The sequence below is a fragment of the Megascapheus bottae genome, chromosome 11, assembly GCF_031878675.1.
Source record: "Megascapheus bottae isolate mThoBot1 chromosome 11, mThoBot2.hap1, whole genome shotgun sequence".
In the NCBI taxonomy this organism is placed as follows: domain Eukaryota; kingdom Metazoa; phylum Chordata; class Mammalia; order Rodentia; family Geomyidae; genus Megascapheus; species Megascapheus bottae.
This window is the reverse complement of record NC_143519.1, coordinates 52,471,993-52,497,105: the sequence shown is the minus strand read 5'-3', so window position 1 is coordinate 52,497,105 and position 25,113 is coordinate 52,471,993. Positions and strand designations below refer to the sequence as shown.

Below are 25,113 nucleotides of genomic sequence, written 5' to 3'. Positions count from 1 at the left end.
CAACTACGTAAAAATAATGAAATGAATCAATGAATGAACGAATGGAAAAAAAGAGGAGAGGATGGTGGGAGAGAGAGAGAGAGAGAGAGAGAGAGAGAGAGAGAGAGAGAGAGAGAGAGAGAGAGAGAGAGAGAGGAAGAGGAGAGGAGACAGAGAGGAGACAGAGAGAGCGAGAGAGAGAGAGAGAGACAGAGAGAGAGAGGAGAGAGACAGAGAGAGAGAGACAGACAGAGAGAGACAGAGAGAGAGGGAGGAAGAGGAGAGGAGACAGAGAGGGGGGAGAGAGAGATTTAATTAAGTTAAATAAGGCAGTAGGCAAGTAAGGCAGATCTGGGCTCAGAATGTATCCTTATCATCATTCAAGGACTTTTGCCAGCCTGTCTGACCACTCTAAACCATCCATATTTTTGAGATACTGTTGCTTTGGCATTGTCTCATAATGCATAAGACATAAATGGAATATTTTTCTTGGGAGTTGGAGTACTGCATAATAACCAAAGCATCAGGCAAGAACTGCATATTTTAATTAGACGATTGAGCATTGTGTGCCATAAACAGATGCTCTCCTTTATGAATTGTGTATAATCCACAAGTAATTTCGTTTTGAGTGTGGCATGTTTCAGTGGAAACTAAGTTCTCTCAGAGGAATACTAATCTCTGTTTTCCACAAATCTAGAAGTTGGTGGCAGACTCCAAAAGGCTCTGAGTTAAGACAGTGATTCATGGACCTACAGTAATATTGATGAAAATATTTGCGAATCATCATCATCTAGTAGAAAACAAATGGAATGCGGAGACATGGAGTCCACCCTACCTTCACTTTCACCAGATTGCTATCAGTTCCTTGAAACGAACCCAGAGCATGTTTTCTGTCCATAATAATATCATTGGGACTCTGAGGAAGTAAGGGTGCTTCCCTCTCTATTTTCTTCAGATCTATTTAGAAAAGTAATCTGTCAGAGCTATATACTGGGTAGGCTTTTCATTTTTTGGTATTCTTGTATTTTATGTATATATTTGATTTGTAAATTGTTTTGGAGTCAAGAATACATTTGAGGAATAAAAATGGCTGAAATGTAATGAAAAACAGTTTCTTCCTATTGTGATTTTAATTCATTTAAGCCTTGGAACAGTTGATGTGATAAACTAAGGCCCAAAGAGATGAACATCTAAGTGGCAGAGCTGGTTTAATTGAGAACCTGAGTTCTGTTGACAGTGTTGTGCCCTTAAGAAATTGTCTCAGAGGAGACACCTCTGTGATCAAAGAATGCCACCAAATAGGAGACACTGCCTTTGCCTCTGTCCTGAGTGGACTTAGGAGCTTGAAAAACAGGATGCCTTTCATAGTAGCTGACTGATGGAAGAACAAGGGCTGGATTTCAGAACACCATCCTTCAAGCCCTTGACAAGATGTAAAATATCTTATTCTTCGGAGATACTGACTCACATCAGTATGTGAGGAATTGTTGGAATTATATGCATATCCCACTAGTCCATCTGTGTATCCGTGTCTATATTTAGATGTGTCTGTGAAAAGAAAAGGGGACAGGTGAGGACTGTTGGTTCTCAAGGCTCTGTATATTGGCTGCAATGAATGAATAAGTGCTCAATATGCATCTGTTATATAGTGTGTAGGACTTCAGAAAAGTGCTGAGCCCATATGGAGAAGGTAAGGTTCAAGTTCAACTGAGTCTTGATCTATAGTAGGGATGTAAACAGGCCAAGAGTTGGTAGGAATAGATTGAAAACAGATGTTTCATAAAATCAAACCCACAGAAGTAGGAAGGAGTAAGTGAAGAAGATAAATTGGAGCATGGTTTACATTAAAGCCTAGTCCATACATTCAGCCACTGTCCATCGATCCATCGATCCATCGATCGATCCATCCATCCATCCATCCATCCATCTCTTCCAATAAATGCTGGTCAGTCAGAACATTACAAATAATACAATAGGAAGCATGCCAGGTAATTTGGAGTCAGGTGAATTTTAATTTGGTAACTCTAAGTCATTGGTGGTTTCTGAGCCATGGACAGAGATTCTGAGAGTTTACTGAGAAGGAGTAGACTGACAGAATTAAACTAGATTTACTGGAGAGAAATGGGGTGGGAATGAGAGAGTCCACCCTAGGGAAATATGAAGGTCCCTTCAGGGGAGGACAAGCTTTGGACTGATGTGGTATTGGGTAAGGAAGGATGAAGAGAAGGGCTGGAAAGAGCTTGGATTTTGAAATGTGGTAGGGCCATATACTGGGGTCCAAGTTAGACAAGCTGGAAGAGCAGTTCTTGACAATCTCAACTTCTCTGGGAGGCAAGAGAAAGCACAAGAGGAAAGCTTGGAAAGGTGCTCTGGGCTCATCTCTTAAACTTAATAATTCTACCTTAATATCTGCCTATGACCAGTATTAATGAAATATTCTAATATCCAATGCCTATTGCATAGAGATTTCAGGGCCTCCGAGGTCTACCAACACTGTCCTGTTGTATAGCAAGAAGGGTGTTTCCATGCATAAATGGAACTGAAAGTTTCAAGGGTGGTAACCATCCTTTTAGAAAGGATGGATACATCACATTTAAAAATGATGCACATTTTAAAAATACATAAAATTCAGTTATGCGAAACACAAGTCATATATTTCTCTACTTTTTACAAGCCCTTGATATCAAAATGGATAGTAATGTCTCAAGAAAGCATTTCAAGCCAGATGTTGGTGGCTCGTGCCTATAATCTTAGCTATCAGGAGGCTGAGATCTGAGGATCACAGTTCAAATAAAGCAGAAAAGTCCATGAGACTCCTATCTTCATCAAGCCACTCAGAAAACGTTGGAAGTGGTGCTGAGACTCAAGTAGTGGATCTCCAGTCTTTTTTTTTATTGTAATTAGTAAAAGGGTTACATGATATTTGCCAGATAGAAGGTGCATTAATTCACATACATTGATACCCTTTCACATGTCTTGGTATCCGTTTCCCTCCCCCCCCACACCCCCCACCCGTCTTGGTTTTCCCCCCTTCCCTATCAAATTTCAAATATCCAAATACAAATAAATTCAATATATCAGATAACAAAGTGAGATACTATACCAATATGAGATAACCAAGGGACAGCAAAGGAGATGAGAGACAACATAGTACATTAAGGACAACAATCATTCATTATATGGCTTTTGTTTCAGTATCCTGGAGGTCCTTTCAATTAGCTTCACATTATATGGCCTTATGTATCAAAATTTTGCTCTATTGCAAATCTCTGCTAGTAGAGCCCAAGGTTTCTACTGATTATGACGAATGAGGGAAACCATTGAGCCTAAGTTCCTTTGAGTCTGGCTTACTTCACTTAATATGATTTTTTCTAAGTTCCTTTGAGTCTGGCTTACTTCACTTAATATGATTTTTTCTAAGTCTTTCCATTTCCTAACAAATGGGGCGATGTCATTCTTTCTGACAGCAGCATAGAATTCCATTGTGTACAAATACCACAACTTGTTGATCCACTCATCAACTGAGGGACATCTAGGTTGGTTCCATATCTTTGCTATGGTGAATAGTGCTGCAATGAACATTGTTGTGCTAGTGGGTTTAGTATGTCCTTGTTTCTGGGTGGTTGGGTAAATGCCAAGTACTGGAATTGCTGGGTCATAGGGGAGCTCTATGTTTAGCCTTTTGAGGAACTGCCACACTGCTTTCCATAGTGGTTGAACGAGTTTGCACTCCCACCAACAGTGTAGTAGTGTGGATCTCCAGTCTTAAGCACAACGAGGCCCTGAGTTCAAGCCCCAGGACTAGCAAAAAAAAAAAAAAAAGAAAGAAAGAAAGAAAAAGAAACAAAAAGGAAAGAAAGCATTTTTTAAACTAGATTTGCCTAGAGAAGGTGTTTGTGACTCTTCCTCTGTTTTCTCTTCTTCGTTATGCAATACATTTCATTGATTGCAATGAGTGCTTTAATCTTGCTAGATCTAGATGCAGGAAGTACAGCTTGGATCATGGAAGCCTTCCAATTATTTTTATTCTTATCTTTACTGTAAGCTTTGTGTCTTAGCCTCTTTTGTCATAGCTTTTTTCTCACCAAGAGCAACTTGTATTTGAGTTCTCTTCACTGACCTGACTCACCTTTCTGATTAAGAAGCTGTGAGCAGGAGAAGGGAAAAATGATGAAGAACAGTAAATACCGGAGTGTCTGATAGTTCAACCAATTCTTTGATTTTGATTACTGACACTTGGGAAGTAAACGAGTACAAGTTGTTCCATAGTGAGATGACTTTCTCCTGTCTGGTATTTTTGTGCTAGGTGATGATAGATACTTTTCCTTAGCAATCATGGTGTTCCTTTCATATTCTTGGAATCTTGGGGTTGGAAAGAGCATCAAACAGTTCTTCATGTTTCATTTTCCACTTGTCGACAGAGGGATGTCCACACTCTCTAGGATGAATTGCAGTCTGTTTTGTTCTCCAAGGCTCATTTTTGGAAAATGGTCATTGGGTAAGTGGTGGGAGTGCATTCTTTTCACCTTGCTTAGAACAGGTTGTAGTTCTCATTATAGCTTTTTCTCCATGGAGAAAAAGTATAAATATAAGTACACATAGATTGATACTCTCTATTCGTGTGTGTGTGTGTGTGTGCATGCATGTGTGAGTGAGTGCGCGTGCGTTCGCGTGTCTATGTAGGTACCTGTCCTGGGACTTGAACTCAGGGCCCAGGTGTTGTCCTCAACTCTTAGCACTCCATTTCCTTCAGCCGCAGCTCTACTTCCATTTTTTTTTTTCTGGTGGTTAAGTGGAGATAATAGTCTCATGAGCATTCTTCCCTGGGCTGGCTTTCAGCCATAATCCTTAGCTTCAGCCTGCTGAGTAGCTAGGATTACATGGGTGAGACACTGGCACCCAGCCCAAGGGGCCTCTCTATTTTTTGTTGCTCATGGGGCTTGAACTCTGGGCCTGGGTGCTGTCCCTGAGCTTATCAGCTCAAGGCTACTGTCCTACCCCTGGAGCTACACCACCACTTCCGGTTTTTAGTGGTTAATTTGAGATAAGAGTCTCACGGACTTTAGTGCCTGGGCTGGCTTTGAACCATGACCCTCAGACCTCAGCCTCCTGAGTAACTAGGATTACAGGTGTGAGTCACTGTGCCTAACTCCAAGGGGTTTCTTTTTAAGCCAAGTCAGATCTCATTCCACATTTGCGATGACTCTCTTTGGTCTATCTTCTTCCATGCCTACAATATACTAAATCACCAGTGTCTTCAAGCTTTCATGTACAGAATGAACACTGAGAAGCATGGGTGGACCTTATTCAAGGCCAATGTTAACTATCATTTCTTTAAAAATTTGTTTTTATGATCCTTAAGTAGTTGTACAAAAGGGTCCCATTCAACATGCCAGTTTATAAGTACAATGTGTCTCCAGCAATGTCACCCTTCCATCATTCTCCTTCATGTCCCCCCACCCAAGCCCTCTTCAATTTTCCTAGTTTCATAGGGTATGCATGGGATATTATGAGTGCATTCCTGGCCATCAATCTGTTGGAGAAATTTCCATTTAACTCTCAAGCCAAATAATTATTCAGAAACGAGATTATTTGAAAAAACTGTGAAGCCCCCTCATTTAATGTATTTGGGGACTCCAAAAATAGGGCACTCTCATAACTCACTACTCCATGTGCTGTAGAGTGTATAATGTGCCAGTGATGCCAGGACCGCTGAGGTAAGTATACAACCCCAGAGTCTCTCCACAGATGAACTCTAGCCAAATGTGCGAGACGTTCATGGAAACTATACATTCCAGGAGGGGTTCCTTCTGGCCATCAGACCAGCCAGGGAATGCTATTTGAAAATCTATTCTATTTAGCTTCTGCACATTAGGATCTATCCATATAGTCAAAGGAATCTGAATGTAAGACACCTGCAGTGTTCCCAGTGTTGGAAGTATATGTATTTGAATAAAATACTACAAACCTTCACATTTCTTTGAAAAACAATATACCTCTTTTGAAGTTTTTACTGGAGACTAATTAGAAGAAAAGTATCAAAACTGCCAGGCCCTGCTGGCTCAGGCCTGTAATCCTAGCAACTCAGGAGGCTAATGTCTGGAGACTGCAGTTTTGAAGCCAGACTGGACAGAAAAATTCATGAGGTTCGTATTTCCCTTAGCCAGTGAAAAAGGCTCGGGGCAGAACTATGGCTCAAGAAGTAGAGTGCCAGTGTATAGCAAAAAAAAAAGACAAGAAAGAATTTGGAATTCAAATTCAAATCCCAGTTCCTGCATACAAAAGAAAGGAAGAAGGAAGGAAGGAAAGAAGGAAGGGAGGGAGGGAGGGAGGAAAGAAAATGAGGAAGGGCAGGGCAGGGCAGGGCAGGGGAGAGGAGGGGAGGGAAGGAGAGGGGAGGGGAGGGGAGGGGAGGGGAGGGGAGGGAAGGGGAGGGAAGGGAAGGGAAGGGAAGGGAAGGGAAGGGAATGGAAGGGGAAAGAAAATAAAAAGTATCAAAAGATTGCAGTTAGGGCTAGGAGTTTGGCCTAGTGATAGAGTGCTTGCCTAGTATGCACATAGATGAGGGTTCAATTCCTCAGTATCATATACATAGAAAAAAGCCAGACATGGTTCTGTGGCTCAAGTGGCAGAGCTCTAGCCTTGAGAAAGCGCAAAGACAGTGCTCAGGACCTGAGTTCAAGCCTCAGGATTGGCAAAAAAAAAAAAAAAAAAAAAAGATTGCATTAAAACTTCTCTATATGGGCCAGGAATGTGGCCTACAGTGCTTGCTTAGCATGCATGAAGTTCTGGGTTCAATTCCTCAGTACCACATACACAGAAAAAGCCAGAAGTGGTGCTATGGCTCAAATGGTAGAGTGCTAGCCTTGAGAAAGCCCAAGGACAATGCCCAGGCCCTGAGTTCAAGCACTAGGACTGGCAAAAACGAAAAAAACAAAATCCCTAAAACTTCCCTGTGAGTTGACAAGAAGTTGGAGGGTTGTTTTTAGTGTTTCTTGTAGTTTAGCTAGTGACTTTAGTTTTCTTTTTTTCATATATTTATATTGTAATTAATAGAAGGGTTACATTATATTTGCCAGATAGAAGGTACATTAATTCACATACATTGATACCCTTTCTAATGTCTTGGTCCCCATTTTCTTCCCCCCACCCCCACCCCTCATCTTGTTTCCCCCCTTCCCTATCCAATTTCAAATAACCAAATACAAATATATCCAATATATCAGATAACAAAGTAAGATACTGTAACAATATGAGATAATCAAGGGACAGCAAAAGAGAGGAGAGATGACGCTAAATGAAAGGACCTCTAGGATATAGAAACAAAAGCCATATAATGAGTGATTGTTGACTTTAGTTTTCTTATCTAAATCTCAACCATACATTTAAAATTCTTCCTTTTCATTTCTTTTCACTAGAATTGGAATGGAGCTAAAGGAGATTATTACGTTCATGCCATGATACAAATATTTTTCTTCAGTGATCAGCATGCACATACAATGCCATCAGTGATTGTTGAAAACTTCCTGCTGACTTTTGTTGCTATAGAGAAGTTGGCTTTCCATTCAGAAGAGAAAGGGGGCACTCCCTTTCTCTCATCTTGCTCTATCCACTCTGTACGGAAACAAAGGACTCTTACCTCATAGCCTATTGATATGTCAAGTAATAAATGTGACAGTTACCCCATTCTATTCTCCTGATCCTGTCTTCTTGCAGAACTGAAATGTAACATGTTTCTTACTAGTAACAGATGCGTGAGCCCATCCTTTGAAATTCCTCCTAAGATGCTGCCCGGTTGATTCCATTAGAGAGGAAGTGGCTTTGTACCACTGCCTACTGGGGGTAGGGGGGTGTGTGTGTGTATTGTTATAATTGCTGTTCTGCCGGCCCCTCACTGAGTATCATGCTTTTCTCTTGTAGGTGATGTGCCTTCAGGACTTTTTTGGTGATGATGACATTTTTATTGCATGTGGACCGGAGAAGTTCCGTTACCAGGATGATTTCTTGCTAGATGAAAGTGGTAAGTTAAAAAAAAAAAAAGAAGTTCAAAACCAGGGAGAATTTGAGGCAGCTTTCCAAAATGAACTACATCGGGCCAAGATTATGTCAACTCCAAAGCCACCAAATCAGTTTCAGACCCTCCATCAGCATGTCTTTCCTATATCTTGAATTTCTTTGATTTTTTTTTAAAATATAGAAAACAGATGAAATGAACATTGGAAAGGTTAAGTCGTATGGAAGAATAAATTACTAATGGCTATCTTATAACCACTTGATATCCAATGAGATGGTTTCTAGAAAATCCCGGTGTTGATTTCTATGGTTTAATTTCCTTATTTTTCTTACAATTTATAGTTGAGGGATTTGGGGTCAAGTTATTTACTATGTTCTTAGGTTTTGCTTTCATGTGATATTTTTTTTCATTGCTGACTAGGAAAGAAAGGTTTGATGTCCCTTTTCCCTAAAATCTGCTGGAATTTGCATGTCATTAGCATCTGGAAGTTATCAGAAAAGAGGAAGGTCACTTCCTTTCATTAATAAGGGGAATATGATTCTCCATAGTTGATGAAGAAGGGGTAGTTGACTTAAAAGGGGAAAACAAGTAATGAACAAGAAGGTGAATGTGAAAGGTTGTGACTTTAAGAATGTTGTTTCTTTTTTGGTTTTGTGAATCATCCTAGAATATTAAACAGCATTGTAAGTAATAATATTATATCACAGAAGTTTTTCTTTTATAGTATTTCCCCTAATTTAATTAGATAACTAACACATAATTATTGACAATTCAGATTGTCTAGATAATGGTTTGGTTTGTTTTTTTGTTTGTTTGGTTTTTTGTGGGTCATGAGGCTTGGATTCAGCCTGTGTGCTGTCCCTGAGCTCTTCAGCTCAAGGCTACCACCCTACCCTTGAGCCAAGCCCCTCTTCTCACTTTCTAGAGGTTAACTGGAAATAAGAGTTTTAGGTCCTTTTGTGCCACAGCTGGCTTTGAACCTTGATCCTCAGATTTCAGCCTCCTGAGTAGCTAAGATTACAGGCCATGAGCCACTGTCCGGCCTGATAATGGGAGTTTTAAGGTGATCATGTATGTTTTCTTCATTATTCAGGAAAAAACCAAATGAGTGAACTTTTGACAAAGTGAATGGTAATTATAGAAATTATATTATATATTATAGTATAGTAGAAATGATAGGATCTGTGATGTGATTGAATGATCTCATTCAAATGCTCAATCAAGATACAGCTGTTATATTCACATATACTTGTTATAGTGTATGTGATACCCTATGTAGACATTAGATACTAGATATAGATAGATACTAGATATAGACCCTGTATTCATATAATAGACATATTAAAAAGCATATTCACATATACTGTCTATTCTATATATGCAGAATATACAGCCATATACCACAGAACAATATTTCAGTCAGGGACAGAACACATGTATGATGAGGGCTCCATGAGATCACATCATCTAGTAACTCACTAGTCATTGTAAGTCATGTAAATCCATTCTTTGAAGTTTATAGGACCACTAAATTACCCAGTGATACATTTCTCAACGAACAGGCCAGATCTAATATTAAATAGACCATGGCTATATGCATACCATTAGTTTTATTCATTTAAACAACTACAATTATTGCCCATTTTAAAATGATTTGGGGTGTGGAAGGAGGGATAAGATAATTGTCTCTTTATCATGGCAATTCCCAACACTCAATGGAGCTATATATAGATGTTCTATATGAGGAAATTTATTTTTAGCTCAAAGATCCTATCTGAGCAAGTGGTTTAGCATCTATTTTCCTCTGAGTTTTCTCCAAATACATTTCCATCTTTATAACTGATGGACATGTCTTTCAGGGCATAGATTTTTGTAAATATATCATTCACAAGGGGTCCCTAGGGAGTACCCCCCTACCCCTGACCCCCATCCTGTTTAAGGATAAGACAACTCTGTCATGATGCCGAGCAAGTGAAATATTTTGAGTCAGGCAGCGGAGCTGACAGCACAGTTTTGAGAAAAATAAACTGCCTTGATTTTCAATTTAAAGAAAATAGCTATGTCTGATAGAATGACCTGAGAGACCAGCTGTGTTCTGAAATGAAAGTCCATTTGTTGCTTTGATATAGAAAATAGCCTGTCAGATTCCAACTGGAATGGAGTTTTGTTTCACATCAGCAAAGCAGGCCATGGGTCTTCACGCCCTCTGGTGTCCATCCGAGGCCCCAAGAAGTCCCAGGCTCTCTCATCCCATCTGGTCTGGCTTGTGAAATCTATGCAGCTGGGTTTTCCCTTTCTGACAATGTGCTTTTAACCCCAGGATTTGCGGCCTGCACTTCTTCATCTGTCATGACAGGCAGGTAGAAGTTCTGAGAAGCAGAACAGAAAAGTGCCAGAAAATACCCTCCCAGTTCTCTTTAGAATGCTTTCCCATTAGCAAACGGCACGTGGAGTAAGAGTATATATAACTCAGTGACAGAGCACGTGAGGAGCCCCTGCATGTGTGAGCCTCAACAGTGCAAGAAAGAAAAGACACGTGCACCTGAGTGCACATGTACACACACACACACACACACACACACACACACACACACACACACACACACACACACACATCTTGCCTAGTTTGTGGCCTAGTCCTTTGAGAGACCACTTAATCCATTTAGGGTGAATCCATCTGTTCCCCTGATGAATCCATCCTATTTTTTGGGATGGAGGGGGGTGAAATACATTTCCTGAGTATCATGTCCTCCCGCATTCTGGAAGAAACATGTGGCTATACGGGGGAGGGAGAGTCAAGCTATGGGGGAGAAAAAGAATCTAAATTGAGATTTTATTTTACTTCCTTGGATGAACTTACCCTGAGACTAAATTCACACGTTGACAACTGCAATTTTCCTATTGCTTGTACAGCATGTTCTGGTGCTAATGTATTAAAATGTGAATCTTTTTATAAGTGCTCGGAGCATGATTTAGCCCAGCTTATCTGTACTTGCTAAATGGTATTTGTATATTGACGCTTCATTTGATTGCTTCTATAGTAGCTTCCTTAAAGGCATGTCAGAGGGGGGTACAGGCATCTTTGGAATTAATAGTCTCACCCTGTGCAAGGCTATACTTGATTTAATGGTGCCCAGAAGTGGCCTTTTGCCGCAAGGCACCACTTTTATCTTTCAAAATTAACCCAGCTCCTAGTGAGTTTGGAATTATCAGTAATACATTCCCCTAATTACTGCTAGGAGAGCTCCAAGATGTTGCTCAGGGTCTTTCCAGTGAGGGATTTTTGCCATTACAATGGCCACAGAGAGCCAAGTGAATATTGGAGACTGCTTGGCACCTTCTCTCCTCCCATATGTTTTCACATGCAGAATGAAACACTTTCCTTGTTTAGTTCATGAGATCATTTTAGCAACATCATCCTCAATCAGTGGGGTCTTGAAAATGGTGGGGAGACGAGAAAGAGAGAAAGGGGAGGAGGGAGTGCACCAAGGCTGACAGATCCTTGGCATGCTTGGCTTGCTGTCTGACTTAGAATGAGTCAACCCAAATGCCAGGTTGGGGACAGGAAACTCAACATGGTGTTGCTTGGATGTTGACGACAAAGGGATGAATTTATGATTTTGTTGCCATTTGGAAGTGATAGGGCTTTCCTGAGAAATGTGCATGTGGCCTCTGTAAGGGGTAATTAACTACTTGTTGATGAGCCTGAGATTAGATGTTACCTTGTGTCAACCTTCCATCCTCAAAGCCAGTGTCTCCACACTTGCTGATTTTCTTCATCCATTTATCCTATTGTCATGGGGGGGTACAACCCTGCCAGGTGTCACACAACCAGAAACCTGTGTGTGTGTGTGTGTGTGTGTGTGTGTGTGTGTGTGTGTGTGTGTGTGTGTACATATGCCTACACACGTGCCCATCCTGGGGCTTAAGTTCAGGGTTTGGGAGCTGTCTCTGAGCTCTTTTGCTCAAGGCTAGCACTCTACCATTTGAGCCACAGCTCTATTTCTACTTAATTGCAGATGAGTCTCATGGAGTTTTCTGTTTCCCTACTCCTCTGGCTTTGAACCTCAATCCTTAAATTTCAGTCTCCTGAGTAGCTAGAATTTCTGATGTGAGCCCCTTGAACCCAACTGCTCTTTACTATTTTCACATCTTGCTTGCTTTTGTTCAACTGTTTCTAAGTGCTCTTGATTCCAAGTTCAATAGGCACTATTTGAAGCTCATCTATTTATACTTTCATATTTCATTAGTTTTTTTAGAACTGGAATAAAAAAAGGATTTGAACGTGAGTGACTTGAAAAGAAAATATTGAATGTTCCCACCATGAAGAAATAAATGTTGGAAGTAGTAAATATGTTAATTACTTTGATTTGATTATTGCACCTTATACATGTGTATTGAAATATTATACTGAACACCAGATATATGCACTATTATAATGTGTTAACTACAAAAGAAAATTTTAAATGCCAGGAAAAATACAGATTTATTTTCTTGCAGTTCTGGAAGCTTAAAGTCTGAAGTGAAGGCATGAGTACAGCTGTATTTGTTTCAAAGTCTGCAGGACAGAATTCTTCCTTACCTTTTAAATTTCTTGTCCTCTCTAGCAGTCCTGCATTCATTCTTTATCTTGTGGCTGTATTGTTCCCATTTTTCCTCTACAGTAGATAAGTAATTTTCGTTTTTCTCATATTTTTATTGTAATTAACAGAAGGGTTACAGTTATATTTGCCAGATAGAAGGGGCATTACTTTACACACATTGATACCCCTTCTCATGTTTTTGTCCCCATTTCCCTCCCCCAGCTTGTTTTCCCCCTTCCCTTTCCTATTTCAAATAAATATAAACGTATATACAATATACCAGATAGCAAGGTAAAACACTGTGACAATAACCAAGGGACAAAAAAGAGATGAGAAATAACATAGTACATTAAGAACAACATTCACACATTATATGACTCTTGTTTCCATATCCTGGAAATCCTTGCAGTTAGCCTCATCCTAATGGCCGATGTATCTAGATTTTGAGCTACTGTAATCCTCTGCTAGGAAAGACCAAGGTTTGTACTAATTATTAAAAATGAGAGAAACCATTGAGCCTATGTTCCTTTGGGTCTGGCTTACTTCACTTAATATGATTTTTTCTGTCTTTCCATTTCCTTACAAATGGGGCGATGACGTGCTTTCTGATGACAGCATAGAATTCCATTGTGTACAAATACCACATCTTGTTGACCAACTCATCAACTGAGGGGCATCTGGCTTGGTTCCATATCTTTGCTATGGTAAATAGTGCTGCAGTGAACATCATTGTGCTGCAGTGAACATCATTGTGCTAGTGGATTTAGTATGTCCTTGTTTCAGGATGATTGGGTAAATGCCAAGTAGTGGAATTGCTGGGTCATAGGGGAGCTCCATGTTTAGTCTTTTGAGGAACTGCCATACAGCTTTCCATAGTGGTTGAACAAGTTTGCACTCCCACCAACAGTGCAGAAGTGATCCCTACTGGCCACATCCCCGCCAGCATCTGTTGTTATTAATTTTCTTGATCATGGTCATTCCAAGTGGAATGAGGTGGAATCTCAGGGATGTTTTGATTTGCATTTCTTTTATGACCAGAGATGTCAAGGATTTCTTTATGTGTCTATAGGCCAATCTTATTTCTTCTTCAGAGAAGATGCTCTTTAAGTCTTTGTCCCATCTTTTAATGGGATGGTTGTTTCTTTGGAGATTAATTTTGGAGTGATTCAATTTTTTGAGCTGTTGATATATTTTAGATATGAGGCTTTGTCTGTTTTATAGTTAGTAAAGATCTTCTCCCATTCTGTGGGCTTTCTATTTAGTTTACTAGCTATGTCCTTTGCCATACAGAAGCTCTGCAGTTTAATGCAGTCCCATTTATCCAAACTGTCATTGATTGTTGTGTTTGTGGGTCTTTATTAAGAAATTTTTGACCTGTGCCAAGGAGACCTTGTGTATCTGCTATTCCTTCTTGTAAATTTTTCAGTGTTTCTGCTTTTGCCTCGAGTTCTCTGATCCACTTGGAGTTAATCCTGGTGCAGGGTGACATAGAAGGATTCAGCTTTAGCTTTCTGCAGGTTATTAATCAGTTCTGCCAGCACAACTTGTTGAAGAGGCTGTCTTTCTTCCATTCTATTTTTTTTTGGCTCCCTTATCAAAGATTAGGTGGCCATGGTCTGTGGGTTGATTTCTGGGTCTTCAGTTCTACTCCCTTGGTCTTCAGGCCTGTTCTTGTGCCAGTACCAAGCTTTTTTGTTAGTATAGCTCTGTAATAGAGTCTAAAGTTTGGAATTGAAATTCTTCCTGTGCTGTTCTTTCTGCAAAGAGTTGTTTATGCTACATTGGGTCTTTTATTATTCCATATGAAATTTTGGATTGCTTCTTCTATTTCTTTAAAGAATGACATTGGGATATTGGTGGGTATTGCATTGAATTAGTAGATAGCCCTTGGCAAGATTGCATTTCCATGGTGTTAATTCTTCCAATCCAGGAGCATGGGGGGTTTTCCATTTCCTCAGTTTTGCTTTAATTTCCTTTTTCAGGATTTTAAAGTTTTCATCATAAAGGTCCTTTACATTCTTGGTTAATTCCTAGGTACTTTATTTTGAGACTTTTGCAGAAGGAGTTGCTTTCCTGACTGCTTCTTTGCTCCTTTCATTGTTGGCATATAGGAAGGCAGTAGATTTTTGAGGGTTAATTTTATACGCTACTACCTTGCCAAAGTTTCGAATCAGCTCAAACAACTTGGGAGTGGAGTCTATAGGGTTCTTTAAATACAGAATCATGTCATCTGCAAAGAGGGAAAGTTTCACTTCCTCTTTCCCTATTTGGATCGCCTTTATGTTTGCTTCTTGCCTTATTGCTCTGGCTAGGAATTCTAATACTATGTTAAAGAGGAGCAGAGAGAGTGGGCATCCTTGTCTTGTTCCTGATTTTAGAGGTAATGGCTCTAGCTTTTTGCCATTAAGTATAATGCTAGCTGTGGTTTGGCATACACAGCCTTTATTATACTGAGGAATGTTCCATGGATTCCTAGTTTCTCCAGAGCTTTTAGCATAAAGCGGTGTTTGATCTTGTCATATGTCTTTTCTGCATCTATTGAGACAATTATGTGATTCTTATCTTTGCTCCTGTTGATGCAGTGAATTATATTGACTTGTGTTTATTGAACCAGCTTTGCATCCCTGTGATGAATCCTGTTTGATCATAGTGTATAATTTTTTTGATGAGTTGCACCAATATTCATCAAAGAAATGGGTATATAGTTTTCTTTCTTTGATGAGTCTCTGGTTTTGAGACAAGGGTTATGGTGGCTTTTTAGAATGCGTTTGGCAAAGATCCTTCGCTTTCAATTTTACTGAAGAGCTTGAAGAATATTGGTGTGAGCTCAGCTTTGAAGACCTTATAGAATTCAGCTGTGAATCCTTCTGTCCCTGAGCTTTCTTGGATGGGAGGTCTCTCATTGCCATTTCTATTTCAGTACTTAGAGATAGGTCTGTTTAGTTGGATTATGTCTCCTTGGTTCACTTTGTGTACATTAATATTGGCTAGAAATTCATCCATCTCTTCTAGATTCTCAAATTTGTTGCCATAAAGGTTTGAAAAGCATTACCTTATGATGATCTGTATCTTGGTAATTTCTGTTGTGATATTTCCATTCTCATCCGTGATTGTGTTTATTTGGGTGTGCTCCCTTCTCTTTTTAGTAAGATTTGCTAAGGGTCTGTCAATTTTGTTAATTTTTTCAAAGAACCAACTCCTTGTTTTGTTGACTCTTTCTATAGTTTTTTGGACTCCAATTCATTTGATTCTGTTTTGATTTCAATAATTCAAACACAGAGAGATCAAAGGAGGATATTGTTAGGAGAGGAACACAAAGGCACAATACCTATATGGGTGCACCTTATTCATATAAAATAATACTTCTTGAAATGAACCCCAAGAGTTGGAGAAAAGAAGTTTTTTTGTTGTTGTTGCTGTTTTTTTTTCTTTTTGTCTTGTTTGGTTGGTTATTTGTGTTTGTATTTGGAAAAGGAGGCACCAAAATGGAGGTACAAATCGTGAACAAATACAGCAGTTGCACTCACTAGATGCTATGTTGAATCTGAACTGTACAACTTACCGGTGGGGATGGGAGGGAAAACTGGAAGAAGGCGAGAGAAGGGATAACATTGTTCAAAAAGAAATGTACTTAGCATCTGACTATCAAATGGTAACCTCTCTGTACATCACCTTTATAATAATTTTTAAATGCACATAAAAAGAAAAGACAGAAGCTCTTCCAAACACCATTCAACATGGTCTCAAATGCTTGCTTTCCTCAAAGGACAAGAAAATAGTGCTAGGACCTAAAATAACAGAAAGCATCAGGGTAGCCTCAGAAGGTGTAGGCCTTGTCTAAGGTATACATCCTCCTTGCTGTGTGGTCTCTCTATCTCCAAGCCTGCTTCCTATTTTGTAAAAAGCCTTTTCTCCCCCTGGATTGTAATGGACCTCAAATGAGATAATAAATGTCAAGGCACATCCAAAACTGTGTTCCTTATTACTTAGTGAATGACACCTCAGCTGAAATATACCTCCTTGTGGATTGCAGCTGGACCTGCCTCATAGATTCATTTATAGGACCTAATTGGAGGCAGATGTCACCAGATCTGCTTTTGGTGTTCTTTAGATCCAGAAAGTGGTTTCTTACTGCTTTCTTTTCACTCGTAACTTTTATTCCTCTGTTGGAGGTGAGAGAGAATGGAGGGGCCTTTGAAGATACCCACTGTTCTCAGGAGAGAATATCTGAATGAGTAAACCAAAACACATTTAGAAGAAAGAACCAGGCAGACTTTTAAAACTAACAGCATTTAAGGAGGAGTCTCAGTCCCCGAGAAGACTGTCTGTCTGTCTGGTGCCACTGCTCTGTCCTGGGGCTGGTGATACTGGAAATAACAACTCAGAACACTGGGGCATGTGCAGCATCTGGAGAAAAACAAGGCCTCTTCCCCACAAATGGGAGACCCAGTGTGATTCACTTTTTATAACTTTAGATAACCAGTATATTAAGCACAAAAGCTCATGAGGGTCTATCAGATTTTTAAACATTTCCCAGTATCCTTTCAGATTTATATTTTCCTTTTGCCATTGTAGTATATGCTAGCCATCCCAAGAGTTTTCCAGTCCCTTTTTAAGATAGTGAAGAGGTTTTTTTTAGACACTTCCAGCTGTAGAGTACCATCTCATTTCAGAAGGGGCAGATTTAGTATTATATAACAGTCATTATAAATATGCATTCTTTCCCCATACTTATAAAGGGATCTGTATAGCCACTTCTCTATGGAGGCAGAAAAGGACTTGTTTTCTCTCCTTTCAACTCTGATGTGTCAGATCCTTCCAAGATTGGATTGAGAGGTGGGGCAGAAGGCAATGAGAAAAGGGAAGTGGATGTCATGACTTGTGACTGTTCCACTAAGATGATTAAAAGCTCTGTAGCCCACCAACATGTGGTTTAAAGCTATCTTCTCTTATAGGGTGTTTTTAGGATCCTTCTGGAAGTTTCATCAGGAGCATTTTCACTCTTCTTCATTGGTGTAAACACTCAGACTCTACCAGCTTTTTCTGTGTCTTCCTCACTCCTTGTTTTCTCTCACTGTTGGCCTTGGATGTTTCTCTTGGGAAACATTTAAATCTGCTTCCATGTCAACTTCATCTTCATTTTCACTAAAGTTCTCGTATATCAATGTTATCAAGCAGCATGACATCCAGAACAATCCAGGCTCCTTCGCCCTGCTACCCCAGGCTCTAAGTAAAAGGCCAATACCTACACACTGGTGTGTTTCTGTTACCTCCTTCTATCCACAGGATATGCGCCATCCATTTCTGTCCCTAGGGAAAGCCCCCATAGAGCCAAAGGAGCAGCTCTGCTCTTTGGGAATGGAATTCATGGCATATCTCTGTATAAATAAATAAATAAATGGAAGAGTAAAAAAAAGTCCTTCCCACTATACTCTTTTCTCGCCAAGAGCTTAGGCATTTTGTGTTCTCTAAGTGAGTAATAAGACTTAAGGGCGATGGCTGTTTATATCTGCTTTGAAATTTCTGGAAGGTGATCTATCTCACAATTCATTTGGGTATCTGATACACATTTTCTTGGAGTCTGGATGACATTTTGAATCCTATCACATTTACAATTGGCTTCCACACCTATCACATATATAATAGTTCCAAGTAAGCAAGAATAAGCCATAAATCGGTGTGCATAATATTCTTCCTCCCTGCGTGTCTTTATCTTCCTTGTGGCATTTGACATTTTGATGATTCCATTCTTGTAATGCTGTCCCCTTGATATTAACAGTGTTTGACTGTCTTGGTTCTGCCTATTTGTTTCAGCACTCCTGAGTGTATTTCAACTTTTTTCTTCTGCCACATATCTCTAAGTACTTAACTCTTATCTATGCTTCATTCTTCAACTCTTTCTTTCTCACTTAATTACTCTATTCCTAGCCAAGTTCATCTACTTTAATGGCTTCAGCAGTGATGGTGATGGTAGACAATGATGGTGACAAATGGCAACCAGATGGTATGCAATAAGTAGAGCCTTTGAAGTATGTATTATTTTCCCAATTTTACAATTAGGGAAATTAAGCTTAGCAATGATAAATAATTTTTCCAAAGCAGCACAGCTAGTAAACGTTGAAGGGAGAGTTCAGACTCAAGTTTGTCTATATCTGACAGCACATACTTTGTCTGTGTGTATGGTGTGTACGTGTTCATGCATGCATGTACATGTACATACACATGTGTGTGCACCTGTTTTGGGGCTTGAACTGAAGGCCAGCACTCTACCACTTGAGCCACAGCTCTATTTCCAGCCTTTTGGTGGTTAATTGAAAATAAGAGTCTCACTTTCCTGCCTGAGTTGGCTTTGAACTGAGATCCTCAGACTCTAGCCTCTTGTGTGGCTAGGATTCCAGGTGTGAACCACCACCACTTGCCGGACAGCATATTTTTAATCATTACCTGCTCTCAATTTTACATCTAACTCTTCTTGTGAACCATATGATTCTTCTCATACCCATAGGTCCAGATTTCTGCTATAAGCTTGCTGTGATTATTCTACAGCCACCTGAAATTGAACACAAGTCACAGCTAAACTCATCACCTGCCTGGTGAAGCTCATCCCTCTTTCTGTTGTGTTACTTTGTGCTCCCCTTAACATGGAGGTTGCACAGCCTTGAGTCATCCCTCATTCCATTATTCATACCCTTGGCTTGCTCTCTAGTGCTATGGCCATTCTCTTATTTCCACATAGACTCTTCCTTAGATGATTCTAAAGATGTACTACCCTGCATTCCTACTTCTAGTGTTTAGTCATTATATACCATGTTTGAACACAGATTGATTTTCCCGTGTTTACCTGGATAACTGTAGGTGCTCCATAGATTCCTTGGAGAAATTCAAGGGCAGTACTAACCCAACTGTGCCCCATCTCCCAGGTTTTATTGCTGCTTAACACTCCAGCCTTGGTATTATTTTGCTGGGTTCCCCCAAACCATTTGTTTTCAGGATCACCATCCTTATTCATATTATGTTATCACCCTGGGATTTCTTCCTTCCTTTTCTCCTTCCTTTTGTAAGGTAACCCTCTCATCTTTTGATATCACTTCAAAAATTGCTTCATTGGAAAGCCTTACCCTGTTTACTTGATTTCTAGCAAAGATTTGGCTATCATTCTTTATACAGCTTTTGTTTTTTCCCACCACTATTATAATGTTTAGTTAATTCTGCTTTGTATTCTAGGCCTTTCTACAAAATGACTCTAGTTTATAAATATTTTATTTTCCAATTCTGGGGCTTGAATTCAGGATCTGAGCACTGTCATTGGGCTTTCTTAAGGCTAGAGCCCTGCCACTTGAGACACAGCACCACTTTCAGCTTTTTCTGCGTATGTGGGACCTAGGAATCGAACCTGGGTCTTTGTGCATGCTAGGCAAGCGCTCTGCCACTAGGCCAAACTCCCTACCCCCTTGTTTATAAATAATAATCTGATAAAAAAATTTCAGAAAAACTTGTAGTGTTGTTTTACATGTAAGGGAGAAAATAAGAGAAGTTAAATAGTTATTGAGTATGTCAGGATATCTATATATCTAAAAGAGAACATCGGGCATATTTGCTTAGATGAAAAAGAATTGACTTTATAATTGAGGTCAAGAAATCTCTGATTTTCCCTCTAGAAGCTGAGTACCCCAGAAAGCTGTAAGTGTAATTTTGTCTGAGTACAATGAGAACTGCCCAATGGTGTAAATCCAAGTCCAAAGATAGGAAAGATATGATGTCCCAGCTCAAGAAATGAGGCAGAAAAAGGAGAGAAAAGGGCATAAATTCCATCTTGCTCTGCCTTTTATTCTATTTCCAGATACAATGGAGTAAACAATGAACTACCCTTATTCAAGATTGTCACTTATTCAAGTGACAACCTAATTTAGAAACACCTTAACAGACATACCTAAAAATAATGGTCAGTCAAGCTGACACAGAAAATTAATCATCAGGGCTGGGAGTTTGGCCTAGTGGTAGAGTGCTTGCCTAGCATGCACAAAGACCAGGGTTTGATTCCTCGGTACCACATAAATAGAAAAAAAGCCAGAAGTGGTACTGAGGCTCTAGTAGATAGAACTCTAGCCTTGAGAAAGTCCAAGGACAGTGCTCAGGCCCTGAGCTCAAGCCCAGGACTGGCAAAAAAAAAAAGTAAAAAGAAAAAAAGAAAATTAATCATCATAGCCATAGCCAGTGGGTAGTAGGATTGTGAGGCAAATAAGGGCTAGTTTATATCTCATTGAACTTAATTATAAGTGCCTTGATGTTGGGTTATAGGTATCATTATTTTCTATATCTCATAACACCTCTAGGGTACCAGGAATGCTGTAAGGGCCCAGGGTAACTTTAGCTGCAGAGGGAATCCCTTCAACCCTTCATATGCTTGAAGACAATGGCCTAGTACTTTCCCGATGAGTCCTTAGATTCCATGAGCAGTAATTAATTCTACCTGCAGTGATTTCCAGAACTGTACACAATAATACTTGAAATCTTCAAAGTACATAGAGACTCTGAACATATTTGATAGGACTACCAAACTTGTTCAAATGCAGCCTAAGTATGATTATGCTTTCTTTTATCAATTGCCAAACCAAATGTAGACTCATTGGTAGCTTTAGGCCAGTTGAACTCTCTGGAGCTTTCTGATAAGATGTCTAGCCAGGTTCTACTTGCTTAATTGCATATTTGAATCTCCATCCAGTGCTTTAATTGTATTCATGCCAGATAGGATCTTATTAATTTTAGTCATTGGAGAGCCTTGGTCATGCACATTCTGCCAAAGAATAAATAATGGCAGAAGAAGGAGTTGAAATAAGGTCTATTTCCAGGCCCTTACTTCCCCCAACTAGCCAAAGGCCAGTAGCATGGTTTTCTAAAAGTTCTCAGGCAAAAAGAAAAGGAAATAGAAAGCTACAATATGTTCCTTTGTGGCTAGTAACTACAGGAAGAATTCAGACCAAATCCCCAACTCTGCTTGGGTCAACCTCTGCTGGAAACTGGGTTAAACAAACACACACACACACACACACACGCACGCACACACACACACACACACACACACACGCACGCACACACCAGCAACTGTTGAAAGATAAACATAGGTACATAAGTGTTTTAAAGTGTGTAGGTCTAGGCAACCATTGAGGATCTGTGTAATACTAAACCAAAAGTGGAGTGAGATCCAAGAAAGCTACATGGGAAGGATGGCTTTTGTAAGGTGACCCTGGAAGCAAGGCAAAGAAAATATTTGGTTTCAGAAGAATGGTAGCCTTATCTGGGTCATTCAAGCAGAAAGTCTCTAGATTAGTTGACCATGTCTGATTGATTCAGCTTAAGTTTTATTTTACAGTGAATTGGGTTTCCGATTTGCTTACATAGGAACCCAAGACACTGTTTCAGTCTGAGAGACTGCTGCTTATTTATTTTTTGTATAAACCCGATAGATTCTTTTGTCCTTTCTTTTGATCCACCCATGCCACCGAATACAGGAGGGTTCTGTAGAACTTTCCTTTTTGTGTGGCTCCCAGCGCATATGCACTTGTGGTTTTGTTCCTTTTCAAAAATCTACCAGTTCATTTCCTCAACCGAGCAGATGTTAGGAGCCTCCTGGGTGTCAAACATTCTTGAGACTTAAAGAAAAGAAGGACTGGAAAATTAAATATCTACTTACAGGAAAGAGAAGAAGTGGGGAAAAATATCACTGTAGACAGTACTTAATGTGAAGGCAACTTTAAAATTCACTTCCCAAACTGGTTAATAATTTGGCCTATGTGTGGCTACAGGCTGTCTTTACAGATTTTCATTACTGTAAGTAGCTAAAATAATAAAATGGTGCTATTGTGTGATTCTTCACTGCCTCAAGCTACATTTTCCCTCTCAACAGCTCTGGAAAGGAAACAAATGGATAACCTTTTAGTAAAAAGAAGAAGAAAAAGAAGAAGAAAATTGTGTAGGTGGCATGTCATGTTTCAGTAGGCAGAATAGAATCACAGTGAAAGCATCAGCCTCATTTTGCTTAAGGACCTAAACCAGATATGAAGAAGAGCTTTTTCAAATTCCCAGGGATCCTATCCATTTACCAGAGACAAAACCATAGGAAGGCAGCATCTCAGTTAAGAGAAAGCCAGTAATTGAAGTTTTTAAATCCACAAACAATCAGCCCAGGGGAGGAAGTCAGAAGGTCAGGCTGAAACCAGTGTTGTATCACCCAAGAACAAACCCATCTGTACATTTAGTGTAGTCACTCATGTGCACTGATATGTCACCTGATTCAGTGACTGACTTTTGGTTCACTGGTTGGGGGAGGGGGCTCTGACAAAGCAGTGGGACTTCTCACTGGTATGACAGCACTCAACTGAGAAGTGAGAAACAGAGAGTCAAGGCCCAGTATGCCCTTCAGTGGTACATTCCCAGGGATTTCATGTCCTCCCACAGGGGCCCACCTTCTGATGAATCTGTCACCTCCCAATCATGTCACGAATTGAAGACTAAGCCTTTAACATATGGAATGTTGAGGGATTGTTATTATCAACACAATAATATGACATTTTTAAGCTTTTGAATTTATGATCTCTGGACCAAATAATTTATTTCATAGGTTTTTGATTCAACCTTAATGTCAGCTTAGACAAACTTATGTCTTACTACTTTTGTTTGTTACACATTTGACCACTTTTTGACAGAATTATTTTTATTGTAATCAATAGCGGAGTTAGTTATATTCATCAGATAGAAGGTGCATTACTTCACACACATTGATACCCCTTCTCATGTTTTTGTCCCCATTCCCCCCACCCTCTCCCTTCTCTCTTTCCTATTTCAAATAAACAAATAAACGTATATACAGTATACCAGATAACAAGGTAAGATACATATATGTAACAATATTAGAATGACCGAGGGACAACAAAAGAGATGAGAAATAACAGAGTACATTAAGAACAACATTCACTCATTATAGAGCTCTTGTTTCCATATCCTGGAGGTCCTTTCATTTAGCCTCATCCTATATGGCCTTATGTATCTAGGTTTTGAGCTACTGTAATCCTCTGCTAGGAAAGACCAAGGTTTGTATTAATTATGACAAATGAGAGAAACCATTGAACCTATGTTTCTTTAGGTTTGGCTTACTTCACTTAATATGATTTTTTCCAAGTCTTTCCATTTCCTTACGAATGGGGTAACGTTGTTCTTTCTGATGGCAGCACAGAATTCCATTGTGTATAAATACTATATCTTGTTGATCCAATCATCTATTGAGGGGCATCTGTAGTGTAGTAGTGATCCCTCCTGTCCACATCCCAGCCAGCATCTGTTGTTATTAGATTTCTTGATCCTGGCTATTCTAACTGGAGTGAGGTGGAATCTCAGAGTTGTTTTGATTTGCATTTCTTTTATGGCCAGAGATGTTGAGCATTTCTTCATGTGTCTATAGGCTGTTCTTAATTCTTCAGAGAAGACTCTTTAAGTCTTTGTCCCATTTTTTTAAAATTTCTTTACAAAATTTTCTAACAAAAATGTCAAACTTTAAAAATACAATTTTGCAACTCTGATTTTTACAGGAACATAAACCATTTTATGTTTTTATCAAAATGGAAAGCTAAAGCAATTTGGCTTTTTATGACACCAATAAGCATTCATACTATTCCACGTGGAAATAAAATTTGGCTATAACAAAACTTCCCTGGCAAACAGTATCCTTGAAAGAATGGAAGCTCTATCATCTGAGTGGCAATGGTATCTTTCTTGTCCTAGAATATCAGTTTGGTGACACTACAATTTTAGCAACACGCAACTCTGCAGGTCATCATGTGGACAAGGCCTGCCAAAAATGAGAAATATGTGAAGGCTGAAACTATGTGAGAACTTGTGATTGCTAGGTATGTTTTCCCTTCTACGCCATTTTATCTTTTAAAAGTAAAGTGATAAGATAGTTGCAAAAGGCATAGTGAAGAGTGGAACACTGCAAACAGACAAAATAATTCTTAAGATTAGGTTGGCCTAGCAGTAGAGTGCTTGCGTAGCATGCAAGAAGCCCTGGGTTCAATTCCTTGGTACCGCATACACAGAAAAAGCTAAAAGTGGTGCTGTGGCTCAAGTGGTAGAGTGCAAGCCTTGAGACTGGAAAAACAAACAAACAAACAAATAAACAAGACTATCTCAGAAGCCTGATATGGTGGCCCAGGGTGTAATTCAAATTTCAGGAGGCTGAGGTAGGAAGATCTCAAATTTGAGGCCAGTCTGAGACACTGTTGTTGTTGTTGTTGCTGTTGTTCCCTGCCCCCTCTTTAAAAAATATCTTATGAAGAGTGTCTGTGTTGTAGTAAAGTGACCTACTAGGACCTAGAATAGGTTTATCAGAACCTCTGTGAGAAAGGGGAAACTGCTACATCCCTTCAAATTTTTTTTTTCTAGATAGTTGTTCCTCCAGCCCCAACCACAAGGATCCACTTTGAACCAGCCTGAACAAATACCAAACCACTGGTCTAGCTGGCCTAGTGTCTTGCCTCAGAGACA

At 39.6% G+C, this 25,113-nt stretch overlaps 1 protein-coding gene across 4 annotated transcripts in view; it reads left to right on the top strand.

Annotated features, from left to right (window-relative positions):
- Dclk1 (doublecortin like kinase 1) overlaps positions 1-25,113 on the top strand; it is a 330,559-nt gene that overhangs the window by 146,200 nt on the left and 159,246 nt on the right. For all 4 annotated transcript variants that reach the window (XM_090342259.1, XM_090342260.1, XM_090342261.1 and 1 more), the window contains exon 4: positions 7,900-7,999. In XM_090342259.1, coding sequence (XP_090198385.1) covers positions 7,900-7,999 — 100 coding nt within the window. The remainder of the gene's footprint in view (positions 1-7,899; positions 8,000-25,113) is intronic.